At 40.8% G+C, this 20197-nt stretch overlaps 1 protein-coding gene across 1 annotated transcript in view; it reads right to left on the bottom strand.

Moving 5' to 3' along the window:
* Window positions 1-20197, bottom strand: part of SMPD3 (sphingomyelin phosphodiesterase 3) — a 175664-nt gene that overhangs the window by 51063 nt on the left and 104404 nt on the right. The window contains exon 2 of the mRNA XM_073307569.1: window positions 16891-18514. Within this exon, the coding sequence (XP_073163670.1) occupies window positions 16891-18234 (1344 nt within the window). The 5' untranslated portion in view covers window positions 18235-18514. The remainder of the gene's footprint in view (window positions 1-16890; window positions 18515-20197) is intronic.

Consider the following 20197-nt stretch of genomic DNA (forward strand, 5'->3'; position numbering starts at 1 on the left):
GAAATCAAGCCAATAAAGCTTGTGACAAAACAGATACTCATTATCAGCAACAAAAAATCCACAATGCTTGCTAACAGCAACAGTTATTTGAGTGCCAGAGCTAAGGGAGCCACTTTCATTTCATCACATGACTGGTCATAGTGAGATTTTTCTGAGCTGCTCTTTGATCGAGCGTCACTTGGAGTTACCATATCCTGGCATGACTGTCATACTGAGCTGGAGAACATTGATATCCTGCCTCCCAGGGGGATACATAGAAGTCCCCAAGATATTACTTGCAAAATAACAGTCAAATTCTATCACATCTTTGTATCTTTTAGGTGCCGACATAAGAAAGGTTGGAAACAGGTACACACATTTTAAACCCATATTGAAATGTGCTAGCATAGGTTGGGGGGGAATGGTAAACTCTTTGCTCACCAATAAGCACTGTAGCTCCTGAGCAGGGACTGTTGGCATCACTTATCTCCATGCTACTATTAAATTAATATACAAATTCTTGTTCTTTCACAATACCCACATGCAATTAAAAACTGATTTCCGAAAAGCACTGTAGCGAAGTGACGACTCACAGGTGTGGTGCCTCCTGCTGGTCATCCTGGGAATTAGCTTTCCAGCATATGGAGCGCCATCTGCAGGCAAGTGTCTCGCCCAGACTCCGGTCCCCTTTACCTCAGAGTTCTGCCCATTGCAGTACCCCACAGTCTGGGTCTCCCCTCCCAAGGGAACCCCCAACCCTCTATCCCCACCTCATCTCAGTGGCTACTGCCAGTCATCATCTAGCCCCCACTCACCGGGGCAGACTGCAATCTGTAAACTCATCATTGGCGAGGAGGTTTGGACCTGGTGCCTCTGCCTATCTCTGGGCTGCACCTCCCAGCCCCAGTATGTGCATAGGCTTTTAACAAAGCCTCAGCCTGGGGACTTGCCAGGCTGGAGCTCCTCTGGCCTTTCCCCAGCCCTGCTCCACTCTAGGTACCCTTTTCTCCCAGGCAGCCAGGTCCATCTCTCTCAAGAGCTAGAGAGAGAGTGTCCCCCAGCTCCTCCCTGAGCCCTTATACAGGGCCAGTTGTGGCCTGATTGGGGTGTGGCCCAAACTGTGGCTGCTTCCCCAATCAGCCTACCCTATTGGTTCACCGGGGCAGTCCTTTCCCAGGGCTGTTTTAACCCTTTCAGGGCCAGAGCGGGGTGACCGCCTCGCTACAAACCCCAAGCTGGAAAAGGGGAGAAAACAATGTAATGCCACAAATCTCTCCAAAAGACAGAATTGTGCGATGCAGTATACATCCAGCACCCTCTGTTAGGGTGAGAAAAATCGTTCATTTTATAGGGTTTGGCTGCTATTCAGATTCTAAATTTGTCTTTATAATGAGTAACAAAACACAAGCTGTCATAGTGACGAGTTAATTTGAAGATTTACCTCCAAATGATAGAACTCCATGATAAATTTGCCTAACATCATGGCAAAACTCCAGACAGTTACCTTAATACTGTGAGGTAAGACTAGCTCAAGCTGACAAGCATAGTGGTATGAGATTACAGCAATAATTCTCTCTCCTTAACGACAAACATTGTGTTTAGGAGCACTGCTGCTCAAACAAACTACTCAAACAGGGGCTTTCCATTCTGATATATAAGTAGACTCAATGGTGTTATTATTTTCCATGGAAATAAAGCATCCCAGATTAAGAACAGGAGCATGACACATAAATAGGACTTTATAATATATAAAGCACAGTAGGCTACCACTACAGGAAAATCCTCCTAATAAGATTCCGTCAACGTGGCTCAAATGCAAGGGAATGCTGAGAAATCTCAAGAAGAACACAGAATGTGAGTTTGAACTATATGTTATAGACAGAGCTACTGAGAGAGGGAGAGAGAGTCTGTATATCTATATATAAAAGCTATATATCTATCTCTATATAAAAGCTAATAGAGATAGATACATATTGAGAGACAACACACGTAGTAAAGGGAAAAAACTGGAGTATCTAGTTTATCCCCGTGATTGGAGTAAGAATATTCCATTATAGTAATCTCTCAATTTTTTTCAACAAATCACCTAATGAATACTTCTATCAAAAGTGCCTCAACGATTTCCCATGGCAAAACATTTTCTAAGGGACATGTCTAAGCCAGGGAAATTGACCAGCATATCTGAGCAATTTCTTCCCAGTAGACAAACCCTAATTCCTATTGTTAAGAGATGTGTTCTACCTTCTCCCTTCAGTTTCTCCTTTTCTCTTTTTCAAGTAATTGCTTCTCCTGATGCTATCTCAGCTCTTGTGACTAGGCAGAGCTATTTATATACTTAATTGAAGACTTCACTTTCAGGATTGGGTTCAGAAATCTTGCAGGATGCTGAAGTTACAACCTATCTTTTCAACTCGCAGTCAAGAGGCAAGACCATAAATCGAATACAATACTGAATTTGCTTTGGGCACCTAAGAACCAGAATGGTACAAACATATTGGCAAGGATAAGAACAACAAAATGATTGCTGGGTTGGAGGGATTCACTTATGAAGAATGAGTGAAGGGCTATATACACATTCCATCACCAAGCTATATTTAAGGGGTGACACGATGGCCATCTACAATTCCTGTAAAAACCAATAATGCAGAGGGATTATTGAGAGGTATAATTAAGCATAAGGGGATGAAACTACCAGAAGAGAACATTTAGATTGCATATCAGGAAAAATCTTCCTCATAGATCAATTAGACTGGAATAATCTCCAAGAAAAGTGGTGGAAATCCTATTGCTTGGAATATCTAAACTAGATTAGAAAAAGCACTTAAAATATATTGCAGGAAAGAATTCTCCTATACTGGAATTGATTTAAGGTTGAAACAAGTCAAAATATTTTGATTTACAAATGGTGAACCACATCATTTTGACCAGAAATGTCTAAAAAAGTATTTCAACATGTCCAAATTAAGTTGTTGAGTTTTGTCTGGAAATTTTCAGTTAAAATTTTTTGGTTGTTCTGCTCTTTGATTAGAAGTCTAAATTTTCTGCAGAAAGCAGTCTTTTTTTCATAAAAATTTCTTTTAGTCAAAACTAAATTTTCTATTGAAAAACAGCTGCAATGGAAAAACGTCCACCAGTTCTACTGGTGATTCCATTGCATTGCTATCCTATGGGTTAGGTGACCAAGCCTAATGACTCTGTGAAGCTTCCAAAGAAGATATATTTTATTCCTACACTATCTGCCTGTAGTCTCTCTTGGTTAGTTTAGATAGGTTCTACAAGATCTCCAAAAATTGTTATTTTACTATTTTGGCAGCTTTCTGTCTCTCTTGCCTTCAGGGATCTGTTGTAGTTTCTAAAGGAGATAAATTATTAACATAACATAATTAATGTATTATTACTATATTATTTAAGCACATTAAATTTAAATAAATTACATGTAAGTTAAAATGTTAGTGAGATTAGCTCAAAACTCTCTTTGGTACCCATCCTACCAACTACTGCTCTGAGTTCATGTCACAGCAGTTGACTTCACATTGAAGTTGGGGGGAAAATATGATGCTGAAACAACTGCAAGGGAGAATGGGACTAGCAAGATTTGCAGAAGTTTTAAAGTGGAGTGAAGGGGGAAAGTGAAACTATTTGGATATGATCAATACCATTAACTGGCAATTACTGGCTGTGGAAAGGATACGCCTATGTTCCATAATCTCTCCACCCATGCTCTATCCTTGTAGCATTTTAACTTCTCCCAAGCGCAAAAAGAGAAAGGATGGGGCCGGTAATTCAGACTTTCCTGTCACTAAAGAGGGAAAAATATCCTTCTTAAAGATATTAATTGTAACAGAGTGGAGATACATGGTATTAAAAACAAACAAAACCCCCAAAATATACCAGTGTCTGATACATCCAGGCCTAGCAGATGCTAAATATTTTTTGCATTAAAACTATATGATGACAGAAGTTGAGTGTGTAGAAAATATTTAGGTCACCTACCTGACTTAAATGGAACTGCTTTTAAAAGTTGCTAAACAAAACCATGCATGGCAGTATATGCCCCTTTTATACATATTAGGATAACTGCAGGTATGCGGGTAACAAATTTATAAAAAAACTCAAGAACCATCCCAACCCTCAGCCCAGATCCCCAAATAATCTTTTATTCAGTTCACAAAATAAGTAAGCTAACTACCTTTATACATACATTCACATCCCTTCCCAGTCCCAAATCCAAGATGGATTTCCTACCAATGCTGAAATCCATCTTGGAGCACCAGCAAATCTAAACACCTACTCTGGGTTGGCTGCTTTCCTGAATGTTGCGAGTTCCAGAAATCACTGATCTTTAACTTCACTCCACACCTGCCCCTCCTTACTCTCTTCTCCCCAGCCCTGTCCTCTTCAGTCCTTCTTCCATTCAGCTGATTCCATCCTAAGAAAACCCACCGCAGTGCAACAAAAACAGTACAATTGCTGCCATCACACTGCTCTTTCTGCTTGTGGTTTCTACAACTTTTGCCATCTTTTGTCTGCCTTGTCTATTTAGATAGTAAGCTATTTGGGGTGGAGACCATCTACTATGATGTGTTTGTACAGCACCTAGCACAGTGGAGATGCATTTTTGGTTGGCCCTTTGGCACTATCATAATAAACATGATAATAAAATATGACGTCACTGAAGGAGGGGCATGTTGGGCGTCAAAAAGGGGGAGCTGGTTGTCAAGAAACTTGTTGGGTGTTGGTGAGAGGAAGCTCTTTGCTTGAGAAAAGGGATCTAGGGACTGGGGTTACGGGAGTTGTTGGGAAATGGAAGATAAGGTCAGGTGGAAAGGAAGAAGTTAGATGGCTTGGGAGGTGGGAAAGAGAGACTTCAAATGGTTCAAATGCATTGGAATAAATATCCAAACTACACCTTGTGAGCTTGGAACATAGGGTAATAAGATTGTACAATTTCCATAACCCATTACAAGTACAAGCACCTAATGAATGTTCCACACTTCAGGAAGAAAGTTTCCAAATCAATCATACAAATAAAACTAAATGATGGTAACTTATGGTATCTGTAATCACATTACCACTTACTGTTCTACAAAACATAGGTATTTGTTGAATGTGGTATTGAAACAGGGAGTCTGTCTGGAAAGAAACAGGAAGAGCTGGTGAAGGAGAGTGAAGAAACTTTATCAAAGTAAAAGCTATTTAAATCACTAACGTAAAAAGAAAATCTCTCCCTAGAGGGTGATTCAAGGAACTCCTCTTTGATCAGCTAAAAGAAACCTCCAGGGAGTGACAAATGCTAAAAAGTGCATTTCAGAACAGACTTGGAATAGAATCAGCTGCATTCAGAGTCATTGACTATCCTATAATCTATGATGGAGATATTAGTGGTAAATCCATAATTAAGGATGTGTTGTGTTGTGCACCTGAAGTAGTGATTAAAACTCTTCTTTTGAATGTATGAAAAATATAGTGTATCCTCACTAAAACTACAGCACTTACTCTGAAGAGTCTGAGTACAGCATGAATTTCTGAGAATTTACAAGTAAATCTGTTCCTTACTTTAGGAATTGAAATTCCTATGGGTTCATAAAGAAATTTAGCAACCAGTTTCACTCTATTTTATTTTTTATTTTTTCCTTCCCCCAATGGCTCAGTAACAAAACACCTTCAAACTTCTGATATACTTAAAACTCACGGTAATCTTGCGCATTGTTTACATTTGAATATTTTGTTTTAGGACATATGGTCACTTTTTCTCATTATTCTTCATAGCTAAAAGTTTCTCTTTCAGGAGAGGCTGAAGGATACAATAATTTCCTGCTGAGAATTCCACAAATAACTGCCTTCTTTCAAAATGGCAGCCATCTTCCATCGTTCTCAATGGGACTGAAACCACAGCTGTGCTCATTGTTCTCAGTGGTTGTCTGAATGTCTTAACTCTACATTTACATACTCTTAAGATGTTTGGAATTCTTTTAAGTTTAACCTGTGAACTTCCTGGGGCTATAAAGCTTATTTTTGGAACAATTACAACATCTCTGTAATTTACCTGAAATTGTGGATATTTACTCTTACCTTTAACTCTACTTAAACATAGCTTTTGTCTGGGAAATATGTATTTATTCAGGCAAATTGTGAAGTGGTGATCATATTTGTAGCCGAAACCAGCAATTCATCAGGACTAGATCGGTTTTAGTGGCTTTCTTGATACAGATGCATTATTAGGATGGAATCCAACAAATTACACAACATGTTTATCAAGAAATGCTGCTACAGGGTCAACAATCACATGGTCACCAAAAGCTTTGGTTACATGATAAGATTGCCAGTAATGGACACAGAGTCAACATCCACGTAGGTCATCGGAGGGCCCTACACAGAGATCAGCTTTAACTACCCAGGTATCTGTTGGAAAAGTAATACAGCAAAATACAAAATCTCCATTTAGTTCTTGCACTGTACTGGGGACAACTTCTAGGTTCAGCAGGTGGGGGAAGTAACCAAGAGGCCAGGCATTTTAGACTGGCTTCTAACAGGGAAGAAGTGGTTGTGAATCTGATGGTAGAAGACAATATGGGTGAAAGTGAACATGAAAGGATATGTAATTCTAAAGACAGGAAAGAGTGAGAACAACAAGGTAAGGACAATGGAGTTCACAAAAGCAGACTTTAACAAACTCAGAGAACTGGTAGGTAAGGTCCCATGGGAAGAAAGTCTGAGGGAAAAAAGGAATATAGGAGAGCTGGCAAGTCCTCAAAGAGACAACACCACAAAAACACAATAGCAAACTATCTCAATGCAAAGAAAAGACAGGAAAAATAGCATAAAGCCAATATGGTCCCATCAGTAGTTCTTTAATGACCTGAAAATCAAAAAGAATCCTACAGAAAGTGGGAACATGGCTAAAGGTGAATACAGAAGAATAGCAAAAGCATGTTGGGACAAAATCAAAAAGGGACACAATTAGTTACACCTAACAAAGCACATAAAAGGCAGTAAGAAGGTGTTCTATAAATACATTCAGAGCAAGAGAAAGAAGAAGGGAAGTGCAGGTCCACTATTTGGTGTGGAACGAGAGGTAATAATGTATGACATCAAGAAGGCTCAGATGTTTAATACCTATTTTGTTTAACTTGACACTAAAAAGGTTAATTATGGCCAGATGCTTAACACAGTTAATATTAACAAGGGTGAAGGAACACAAGCCAGAATAGGGAAACAACAGGCTAAAGAATATTTAGATAAGTTACATGTATTCAAGTCACAGAACCTGACGAAATTCACCCAGGAGTATTTAAGGAACTAGCTGAAACAATCTCGAAAATATTAGCGATTGTCTTTGAGAGTTCATGGAGGACAGGTGAGGTCCCAGAGGACTGGAGAAGGACAAATATAGTACCTCTCTTTAAAAAGGGGAACAATGAGAATTATAGACCAGTCAGCCTAACTTCAATATCTGGAAAGATACTGGAACAGTATCAATTTGTAAATACCTAGAAGATAACAGGGTAATTAATAATAGGCAAGATGGATTTGTCAAGAAAAAAACATGCCAAACCAACCGAATTTCCTTCTTTGACAGGATTACTGTCCTACTGGATGGGGGGAAAGCAGTAGATGGGATATATCTTGGTATTAGTGAGACTTTTCACACAGTCACACATGACATTCTCATAAGCAAACTAGGGAAATGTAGTCTAGATTAAATTTCTATAAGGTGGGTACAAAACTGGTTGAAAGACCATATTCAGAGTAGTTATAAATAGTTCCCTGTAAAAGTGGGAGGATATATCTAGTGGGATCCTGCTGGGGTCAGTCCTGGGTCCAGTAAAATTCAACATTTTCAGTAATGACTTGGATAATGAAGTGGAGAGTATGCTTATTAAATTTGTGGATGACACCAAGCTAGGAGGAGTTAGGAAAAACTCTCTATAAGGATAGTTAAGTACTGGAATAGGCTTTCAAGGAAGTTTGTGGAATCTCTACCATTGGAGGATTTTAAGCACAAGTTAGACAAACACAGGTCAGTAATGGTCTCTAGGTTTACTTGGCCCTACCTCAACATGGGGCTGGTGGCTGGACTAGTGACCTCTTGAGGCCCCTTCCAACCTTACATTTCTATGGATCAGATGGTGCTTGATCTGCAAGGAAACTACACTCCTTTTCTATATGTCATGCTTCTGCTGCTGCTGCTACTACGAAACAATTATTAGACGACACTGTGGATGAAAGCTCCATTACCTATTTGATTGAAATTGCACACAACTGGAGTCTCCTTTTCAAAGCAACTTCCACTTCGGAGAGTTCAGAATTAAGATTAGGTGGTGGCATAGTTTTCCCACTCAAATGCAGGGCAAAATGCCATAGAACACACTGCTCTATGAGAAAAACTATGGGTGTAGCTACACTTCAATAAAAGACAACTGCAGTTTGTCTGAGTCAGTTGACTTGGGTTCAGGGGTGTTATAAAACTGCAGTGTAGACAGTCAGGCTTGGGCTGGTACCCAGGCTCCATGAACCCCACGAGGAAGATAGGTCTCAGAGCCAGGGCTCCTGCCTCAGCCTGAATATCTACACTGCTATTTTTATCTCTGTGGCCCAAGCCCCACAAGCCCAAGTTAGCTTATCCAGGCGCTGTCACAGTGTAGAAATATCTTATGTCGATGAGAACTAGAGATCCTAGAAACCTATTTGCCATGGAAAAATGCAAAATTTGCGTTTTTACAGAGAATCTTTAATTTTTACATTTGGTTTAAAAAAAAAACAACATATACAATAGAACCCCATACCACTAGTGTTCACACAGGAATATGGGAAACTGATGCTTCAGGGCCGGGCAGCAGGGCTCCCATGGTCAGATTTCATTTTAGTTATGGAAAAATGCAGATTTTTATGTTTTTTTATTGAAGAAGTTTGTTTTTTTTTCATGGAAAACTAGGATCCCTGATGAGAACTCACAAATATTTTCTTATCTTTGTCCTATCAGCAAAAACATTGATTTATAAAGAACAGGCCACTGTCAATACAGAAATATACAAGTTTCTGAGTTTATCTAAACCATTACATAAACTTGTTTATTTTAAGCCATTTTCCTGTTCTATGCAGTAACATTGTATTTGTAAGCATCTATGAAATAGACACAAATACATAGTAACTGAGGACATGCTGTATTCTGTAGCATGTTGCGTGTAAGTAAAGATGTCCACATACCAGGACACTTCATTACAGCACTGTGCTATTCTTTGTTCAGAAGAGGAGAGAGACAGGGTGTTAATATTAGCCAGAATGTACTATAGTGAGATGGGGAGATTGAGATCCCCAACTTGTACCGTGGTAGGAAAGAAGATTAGGTCATAGGATACAAAATGATATCACAATGCAGACATAAAAAATATCAAATATCAGAACCCAGCTTGGAAGAGCATTGGAGTTTCAGTGGCAGGGAAGTGGACAAATTTTATGGCATACACTCTTGGGTAGAACAAGTGGATAAGACAAAGTCCATGCTTAAAAGAGGTTGCGGGTAAGACCTCACCTTCTGACAAATACAGTGCACTGTTTGTTCAGAATAAAAATGGACTGATTTTTTCCCTTACCTAGTGGAGATAACACATTCTCTTTTATATAAAATTTATGATACTAAGTTATTCTTCAGCTGAGTGTAGGACAAAAAAATGTGTGTGCTTGTGTGTGAATGCACTCACGCTAAAGCAAAGTTCATGACTACCATGGACGTTCACAGACATCATCATGAGCACAGAAGAGCATGTAAGCCAGTCATACTTTGCAAAGATATCTCTCCCCTTTTTGTAGTGAAACAACATTAAAGGATATGACAGGAGATGTAAAATCTGCAAAAGAGTCTAAGGTTGTTTCCCGAGGCAACAAATGGGGAACTCTGTGCTAGAACACAATGTCACCAAATCCAAGGCAGAGTCTTGCAGGGCCCAAGTTGTCAGAGTATGAAAATGGATTGGTTTTCCGGAGTGTTTGGTAACTTTTTCTCATTAGTCTTCAGTGGCAGCAGAGACCAGTTGATTTAATGCATTAGCTATTAAATTGTCTCTTAGATGTGAGTAGAATTTTTTTCTCCTAGATCTCTGTTATTATGTACCAAAGGGACCCTCATGTTTGAGATGGAGAACCCTGCCAGAGGTTCAGGGGAACAAGGTGCTGGGTTGACAGTTCTGAAGACTTAAGTTCTCCACTTACCAACAGAACATGGAGCATACAGGAAGCAACAGCCCCTCACTGTCTTGCTAATACATAGGCTTGGCAGGATTCTAATTAAATTGAGAGATGTCAGTAAACATGGATTTCAGCTCACACACTGAAATCACAAAAAAATTCCAACAGTAATTCCAACAGTGACTCGGTGCAACACCTTGCGCATGCAGTGATTGGGTGTCACCAACCCTGCAGCAGTAGAGAGAACCCTCTGTAGCCCTGCAGTTATGGGAGGGAGGGAGGGAAGGACAATGGAGCTGCAGACAGCTCCTTGCACAGCCACAGGCCAGTGACACTGGAATCCTACATGCACAAGGTGTGTGGAAGGCTGCAGTCTTGGCAGGGCAGAGCAGAGACCCCAAGACAGGGCCATCAGGAGAAGGCCAAACCTCAACTGTGCGGGAGGCCATCCCACTGTTGAATGGCTCCTGCCCAGGGACGGAGCTGTTCAAGTGGGGAGGTATCCCCAGTGACCGGAGGCTCATCTCCCTCTTCCTCCTCCTCCTCGCAATCCTGGCCAGGGGTCTCTGCTCTGCCCCACCAGGACTGCAGCCTTCTCTACACCTTGCACCTGCTGGGATCAAGTGTCATCAGCCCTTTGCAGCTCTGCTGTCATGGCCCTGCTCACTTACTCACCAGCCAAGAGTGTTGGAGCCCACGTTGGGCAGGAACTGTTCAGCAGTGGGGTGGCCTCCCCTGCAGCCCAGAGCTTGTTTTCCTCCTTGCAACCCTGGCCCAGGGTCTCTGATATGCTGGCCCAGGACTACAGTTTCCCCTGCACATTCTGCCCAGGTGTCTTTCGCCCCGCTGCCCAACAGGGAGCCCCCTGCAACCCTGCTATCAGTTCTGGCAACCCCCTGTAGCCCTGCTGTCAGCGCTGCCCTAGCCCTAATCCCAATTCTACCCCCTCCATTTCCCACAACTGTAAAAATAATTAAAAATCAGGAAAAATAAAATAATCAGTACCAGTTGTCAAAATTCGAAAAATAATAAAAATTGAGTTCTGCCAAGCCTATTAGAATGCCTTAATCTTGACCTGGAGATATCACCTTCTACAGAGGAGAAATTAGTTCAAGCTTCCATGCCTAATCCGTGGTCTAGCTCATGAAATTGCCAGCCAAAGTGCCAAGGATGATGGTGGCTTCTGTGATGGACTATAAAATCCACCTTTACACAGGCCTATGAAAAGCGGTCAGCTGGCATCAAGTCAGCCACCACTGATCAAGGCTAGGTTTGAACCAATATTAAAAGGCTCTGGATTCCATTCTTCTCTCTCTAGGCCTGGCTCTGCCACTGACCTACTATGTTACCTTGAATATGTCACATCAGCTTTTTGTGCTTCAATTTCTTCTTCTGCAAAATAGAGATAAAGATACAGACCTTTCTTTATAAAGTGCTTTGAGATCTATAGATGAAAAGCACAAGGTAAGAGTTGAGTGTTTTACAGATACTACTACTGATACTTCAGCTATCTATAGCCCCAGATAAACTATATTGTTTGTCTACACAAGCCCCTCAAAATCCAGAACTTCCCAATCGGGGGCAGGGTAATCCTAATTTATAACGGAGCTCCCTCTTGACTGGAAAAAGGGCTTATTTCAAAGATGCAAGTGTGTGAAATGTAGGGAATTTTTTGGTGAAATAGTCTCATTTTGTAATGCAAAAGCCACTCAAATTTCAAACAGTTTTGAATTTAAATTTAATCTAGCTTCATGCTGCATTTGCTCTGTAGCAGGGGACAGATGATACCAATAAAATAAGACACACATCCACACCCTCCTTTCCCCTGTGAACATTCTTCTGATTTTGGAAGCTAGCTTTTTTTCTGAGATTCTGCAAGATTTAAGAGTTTGTCATCATGATGGCTGGAAACTGTACATGATTAAATACATAACCCCATGACACTCACCCCAATCAACTCTTCTTCCCCCCCTCCCCCAGCCTCTCCCCCACAGTACGGAGGTCATTCCTCTTTTACCTTGAGAGCTGAATCTGTGGTATAGGAGAGGTAAGAGGAAGACTCTGAAGTACTACTCTGTTTTTGAAAGAGATAGCTTTCCTCTTCCTAAAATGGCAGCATGTTCTCTTTTCCACATGAAGCAGACAGAATCTAATCACACAGTCCTGCAATATGCCTGCCTGCATAAAGAGTAATTTTAACTCCATCCCTGAAATTAGAATGGGGAGCAGCTAGGCTCTTCCTCAACAAGACTACATGGACTCATGCTGAGATAAACCCTTAATTTAAATCAGATTAGGTTGAATATGGTCCAAAGCAATCTGGGAATAACTACTAGCAAATGAAAAACTTAATCTGGAAACTAGCGACATCCAGTTCCAATCAGGGGCTCCCAAATGACTATGGAAAATCAAAACAGGATCTAAAGAATGTACTTTGTGAGAAGATAGATGAGGATTGCTTGGGAATATATTTGCAAAATGAGCATGTGGGGGACAGCAAATTGAAGAGGGGTTCCAGGGAGCATTTGGAGGCTGAGAATGAAGAATGAGATAAGACTAAGAAGAGCCAAATGATGAAGCCTGTAAAATTAGTGGAGAATAGGACTGCCAGACACCTGGCGTTATGTCAGGGACATTTTCCATGTTATAACTCTTGTAAGACACACCATGTTCCAGCTTGAAGGAAATAGGCAGCTGATTACCTCATGGCCATGTGGCTCCCCCATGGTCAAGGGAGAAGCTCAGATGCTGCTCTCCTGTATTACTGTTAAGCATGGTCACCATATTTTCTATGAAACAGTTAATTTGAAAAGACAACTTTCAGGTATGGCAAAAAAAAGTATTTTACAATCAGAGAGATTTTATGCTGATGATGTGATGATTTAACTTAGTGCTCCCTTGGTTTAATGTACTGGCACTTGGATGACTTTTAGGGACAGAGATCTGCTGAAAATTACCTAGAATGGCCTCTCCTCACATGTAGTCTAGTTAAGCTCTTATTAAAAACACAGTTGTCTGTCCTATGAAATCTCATTACTATTGTTCCAAACACAACAAAATGAATTATGTCACTCCGTGATAAGAGCTCTAGAGCTTTACAATACCAATTGTCCTCCAGGCTGTGTTCCATTGCATGGTATTTGCTTCCCGCAGGAAATACACTTCCCAGCTGCAGAGATGTCTGCAGGACTATATGTTCTGTACAGATGCAGACATCCCCATATAAACCCTTATCTACAGCCCACTGAAATCAGTGGAGATTCCTGCTAACTTCAGTGGTCTTTGGCTCAGGCTCATAATATCCAAGCCCCTCATTTGTTGTAGGTTACCGTTTCAGTAATACATAAACTCTGCTGTTTGTGAAGTGTTAAAAACTTTTTTTTACTAAATAAGTTGTGTCAAAGCTAAACTATATAGATCATCCTGCATCTTCTGATGCAAGAAATGACCTGTGACCACTAATGTACAATTCAAACTGAAAAGCATTTCATAGTACAGAGTATACTTAATTCAGAATAAAAACATTTGGGGAATAAAATACAATATGTCAGAATCGCACAGGCATGAAACAAATATTGTTTTCAAGCTGGGTCTGAGATGTGTACCAATTTAAGTGATCTTGGCCCTTCTGGAGTCTTTATAGTAAATTGGTCCCTCATCCCCTACTAAACTGTGACTTTAAGAACTTGAATCAATAATTAAGTCTATTATCCCAATGGTATCTGGAAAAGAGGCTTAATTTTCTGCAAGGGGAATGGAAACACTGCTGACTTCCTAGCAGGGTAACAAATCAATGACGCAGCAATGGGCAGCTGAAAGCAGATTAAAAACAATCTCTTAATCCTTAATATATGCACAAATTGAAGTGGAATCACTGTGACCTGAGTAGTTTCCATATTGTAGAGAGTTTATACTTGTTTTATGTATGCAGCTCTGAATGATGACAGAACAAACTTTAGTTCTTTTTTTATTGATAAACATACCTCAGGCTACAAAATTCAGGTCCAAAATGTGAACCTCATTAGCTCATGGTGTACAGACCTCAGATTTTGGTTCTGTAATATGTAATATACATTAGGAATGGTAATTGATTACAAATTATATACCGTATGTATGTGTATGTTTGCTTGTCTTCTAATTCCCATATTTAAAGGTTCTGATTTGATTGTTATTAGGGTTTACCAAAACATTCTATCAGCTATCCATTCACCTATACACCTTATAGAAAAAATTACAGGAGCTCCCATTGTTCATTACTTGCATTGAACCTTATTAAGCTGTACTTTCAGTCTCTTATTCTTAATGACTACTGCAACAATGGATTTTGAACAATCTAAACTGCACTTCTGCAAGAAAAATGTATCTGCTTGAGCACTTGAAACATTTTATTGTTTGTAAATGAAACCTTGGACTTAAATTATTGGAGAAAATTCTTAAACTGGAGGTATATGTGGCACTCTGTACCTTAAAGCAGTACCCTGGAACCCCCATATTCACCACTGACACATAATGATGATGTTTTGTACAAGGTATGCCTTGTGAGGTATCATTTTAAAATTCTTGATCTGTTGAACTTTAATATCCTGTTAGGTTGTATGTGCTATCATTGTATGTGAAGTAATGAAGTTTTGCACTATGTGTGTTACTGAAATATGTTTGAGGTTGGGAACACCCACAACCAGCCTTTCAGGTACAACGATGGAGTAGCCAGATGTGCTCATGGTCTGTTAAAGGGAATCCACACTCCCAACCATCCCAGAAGACTTCTCAGAGACATCATGTAGACTATGGAGGCTGCTTGACCAATGGGGGTGGATCTCCATGTCACAAGCATAGATCTTTCCAGCAAGCTGGAAGAAACTATCAAGAGGGGAAGTGACATTATTACTTGGCCTCACTCTCCCCACAACTCAACATCTGGAAACATGTCTGGAGGACAAAGACTTTGAACTGGGAAGGGTGGTCCTGGGCTGGAGGAGAGTTCCAGCCTGAGTACTGAAGATCTGTGGCCTGTTTATACTATCAGGGTGAGACACTGCTCGATTCAAATCCTGTTTAGATTCTAGTACTCAGATAGCAAATTTACTTTTATTTCTTAGATAACCAACCTTGAGCTCTATACTTACTATTTATAATCACTTAAAATCTATATTTCTGTAGTTTATACCTTTGTTTTATATTTTACCTAAAACAATGTGTTTTGGATGAAGTGTTTAGGAAATCTCAGCTCAGCTTACAAAGGCTAGTGTGTGTCCTCTCAACATCGAGGAAGGGGCAGACTGGGTAATGAACTTACACTGGTCAGGCTTCTGTCCAGGGCAAGATAGTACAGTTCAGGGGTGCAAGGCTGGGGAGCTGGAGGGAATTTGCTGGAGTCTCTCTATTGTTGGTTCATGAGTGGCTAGGAGAAGCATTCGTGCAACTCAGTTGGGTGTGTCCCTGCCTGTGGATGTCTGCGTAAGTGCAGTACCTGCCAGAGGCTTTTAGCTTTCCAATAGCATCACAGTGTAAGAGGGAGCCCAGGTTGGTGGGACAGGATGACTCAGCAGACCCACAGTCCAGGTTGCACCCTGGGAAAACTCCTCACACTATATCAAAGGCCAGAACCTAAAATCTAATATTCCTGGGGATTTTTGGATACGTTTGGATTAGAAACCCTGGATCTGAGTCTAGCCTTACAGTTTTGGTTCTTGGTCAAATCCAAAATGAGAAGGGGTGTGCTTTGTAGTTTCCGGTGAGATATACAGCCAGTCTCATAAGAATTCAACACAATATGTTGCCAGTCTTGCAAAACCAGCTCATTTTATGGAGATGTCTAGTATCTGCCTCCTCTGACTCTGACAAGCACAACTCTTTACTTCAGATCATATATTCTCACAACTATCATCTTATTTAAATTAATTGTCCTAAGAAAGTGAAAAAAACATAATGCTCCCAAACTTCTGATGTGGAAAACAGAATGGGCAGTTGCACTCTGATTGTAGAAAACTGTCCTCCCAAAGAGAAGCATCTCAGACCTGCTCTCCAAAGCCTGGAAAATTTTACAAGACAACCCTCTTGAATAGTCACTACGTGAAACAGGCTCCCCAGACTTTTTGGTCCACTCGTTTTGCACTTGGTACTCACCACTGTCCTCCACTACATCTTTTACTCTGCATAAACTACTATCATAATTTTCAGTGCCAAACATTTTCCTTTGGTTTTGCTTACTTCTTTATCAACTGTCACCTCACACAATGGGAGAGGCATCATTACATGCTAAAAAGACAGTTCACATATCTCTTGAAATAATTTTAGTTTTTGTTTTGTTTTGAGGCTGCCTGTCCCTCAAACATCCCCAGTTTGCTCTGTAAACACACAGTGCGAGTGAATGCTAGCATCATTATCCCTCACCTGTTAATGAGTCTCTCGAGGCTTATTTAAAGCATACATGTTTTATTAAAAAGAGATTTCGTCAAAATGAGAGCAAAATCCCAAGAGAACAGCTTGATACTTTGACACCCTTAAATCTGAACTCAAACTCTACCCCCAAATCTTCAACGTTTCATGCACGTCTATCACCTTAGTACATTCCCTAAACCACAAATTCTAGCCTAAATGTAATCCAGATCTGAAAACTGCTTCTCTGACCCATCTCTAACAAAGTTTATTGACCAATAGTACAGGTTATTTATAACCAAGTGTGCACTAGAGACAATTACGGGTTTCAAAAAGAAAGGGCCTTACCTTGAGAAACAAGGCCCCCTTGGAAGCCAAGGAGTCCGTTCCTTTTCCATTGGGGTAACAGTGATAGGCAGCATCCATAACTGGGTAGCGGCTGGCAAAAAGCAGGCCACTGTTAACAAACTTAAAGCTACAGCAGCCATGGCAGCCATAGACCCCAACATCATATAGAATGTATTCAAAATAGTGATGGAGCTGCTGTTTCAACTTCTCTGCTGCTCTTTTGTCAAACACTTCCTGCAAACACAGGAAGTCCAAGTTGGCAGGGAAGAAAGCAGAGATCTCATGGTCAAAGATTTCATCCATATGCTTCTTTTTCCTCACAGAGGTCTTCTTCATGACCGAAGCTTTGTAAAGGAGCTTGTTGTTAATGTTACTTTGGTCCACTGTTCCATCTCCAATGCGAACCTTAACCAGGGACTCTCGTGAGGCAGTGTAGCTGTCTAAACTCCCAGAATCTCCTTCTTTCTGTTTATGGTTGGGTATTTGACCCTTTGGGCTCTCTCTTTCACCTTCCAATGAGTGTTCTGCTGGGCTACTGATATGAGCCTGGCCACTAATGGCATCCGCTTCTGGGTCTGAAATGTGGCCATTATCCTCCCCACTTATGCGCACAATACATGTGTTGTTGTCCTCTCCCTCATTTAGTTCCCCTCCAGTTTTAGCATCTCTGCTATCCTCACTGTTATTTGAGCCAGAATTGTCTCCTTTGTACTCCATAGATGATGTCCTTTTGATGCCTACATTGACAGCACGATTAGTGCCATCTCCAACTTGGGGAGAGACCAAGCTGCTGAAACTGGCTGCACTGATGGATGTGTTAGTGGGGGAATCTATATATATTTTTATCTGTGGTCTGCTTGCCCCATTTCTGATTCTCCGCCCAATTTCTCTAGCCCGTGCCTGTGTGTTGAACACATTGTTAAATCTTGCCAGAGAGTCTGGTAGCAGACAAACATTGGCACTACCAAAGCAGAAGCTTTTCCCATTGCCTGTAGCTTTCCATTCAGTAAGTAGTGTAGCTCCATTGACCTGGCTCTTGTCTTCTAACCTGGAGTAGATATATGGCCTTCTAGCTGACTGGAGAGGTGACCATAACAAGAAGCCAATCAGGGCAAAAGGAAGAGATGCCACCAGCAGTGCCAAGTAGATGGGAGTGGTAATAATGATGCAGAGTGCTTGAAAGTAGCATGGATCATCTGCCCTTTGACGTTTCTCATAGGTGGTAGGAACAAAGGAGGCCACAAGCCTATCTGCAAACCAATAACATGGGAAAATCAGGCCCCAGGAAAAGGAATGCAGAACTGATAGAAAGCTGTTGGGAAATGGGGAAGTGTATAAAACCATTGCAACTCAGTTATGACAACACTTCAGGGACTACTACATGATGTCACTGTCAACCGTCCATCAGAACACTGCGGTGGAGGTCAGGGAAAAATTGTCCAGCCAACAGTTTGGGTTTGCAAGTGTAGTAAACACTTATCACCTTAAGAGCACCATTTCACTTTGTCAAGTACGAGGGAAACAAGGCCACTGTCTCTCTCTTTTTGGCACCTATAGTCTTCAGAGGAGGTCATTGCTCACTGCAAGGTACCATAATGAATCTCAGATGGGGCAGATGAAAAACCTGGAGAGACAAAAAAGTAAAAATATACTTAATATTTACTCAAGGTTTAAAACATGTTCTCCCCTCGTTCCCCCCACACTCACACCAGTTTTTCTTCTAAGTCAATGGTTATTTTCCTTTTGGTTGCTGTCATTTCATTCTAAATGGCAATGTGTGATTGTCTGCCAAACATTGGGTGATATCTTCTTTCAGCTATATGATGTAAATCTGCAATAACTCCATTCACTTGTACTTCTGAATCCGGCCCATTCAATGCAAATGAGTTTAAGGTTACCATGAAAATTATAGGTTTCAGAGTAACAGCTGTGTTAGTCTGTATTCGCAAAAAGAAAAGGAGTACTTGTGGCACCTTAGAGACTAACCAATTTATTTGAGCATAAGCTTTCATGAGCTACAGCTCACTTCATCGGATGCTGTAGCTCACGAAAGCTTATGCTCAAATAAGTTGGTTAGTTTCTAAGGTGCCACAAGTACTCCTCTTCTTTTCATGAAAATTATAACACTGAATTCTCTGCTGTTGCAAATTTAAAGTCTTAACCTGAGTACTACATTAGCAAGTTTTTTTAAATTTTATAATCTCTCTCTCCTTGAGGCTGCACTGTTATTTAAATCAAATATATCTACATCTCATCAAATTCTATTTGCCAGTTATTTGTAGGTAGTTGTAAAACAGTATTATATTTAGCATCTTATCACTTAAGTTAATCTGTCTTGGAGTGACATAAAATTCCTTGGATGAACAAGAAAATATTTATGTGATGAGGGTTTGAAGGCAAAGGCACATTGTGATAAAGGACTGAGAACAATTTGATGCTTGTTTACCAAAATGAAAAAGTCTTCGCTATACTGTTCTCTAAAATTTGCATTAGAGTAGCAACAGTTATGGCAACTCCACTCTGCTCAAACTGAGAAACAGGGGACTTAACCAACAGGTGGACAGCAGTGAAGACAGGAAAAGGTAAGTAATCAGTACAGCCATGATAAAGGAGCATGAAATAAGCATGCCCTTGTTGCCAAGTCAACAGTGTGCCCTGGTTGCCAAGAAGGCCAATGGCATTTTGGGGTTTATAAGTAGGGGCATTGCCAGCAGATCGAGGGACGTGATCGTTCCCCTCTATTTGACATTGGTGAGGCCTCATCTGGAGTACTGTGTCCAGTTTTGGGCCCCACACTACAAGAAGGATGTGGAGAAATTGAGAGAGTCCAACGAAAGGCAACAAAAATGATTAGGGGTCTGGAACACATGACTTATGAGGAGAGGCTGAGGGAACTGGGATTGCTTAGTCTACGGAAGAGAAGAATGAGGGGGGATTCGATAGCTGCTTTTAACTACCTGAAAGGTGGATCCAAAGAGGATGGATCCAGACTATTCTCAGTGGTAGCAGATGACAGGACAAGGAGTAATGGTCTCAAGTTGCAGTGGGGGAGATTTAGGTTGGATATTAGGAAAAACTTTTTCACTAGGAGGGTGGTGAAACACTGGAATGCGTTACCTAGGGAGGTGGTGGAATCCCCTTCCTTAGAAGTTTTCAAGGTCAGGCTTGACAAAGCCCTGGCTGGGATGATTTAGTTGGGGATTGGTCCTGCTCTGGGCAGGGGGTTGGACTAGATGACCTCCAGAGGTCCCTTCCAACTCTGGTATTCTATGATTCTAAGAGAGTAACAGCATGGATAAAAGGATTT

Source organism: Lepidochelys kempii, chromosome 12 (genome assembly GCF_965140265.1).
Source record: "Lepidochelys kempii isolate rLepKem1 chromosome 12, rLepKem1.hap2, whole genome shotgun sequence".
NCBI classification, from domain to species: domain Eukaryota; kingdom Metazoa; phylum Chordata; order Testudines; family Cheloniidae; genus Lepidochelys; species Lepidochelys kempii.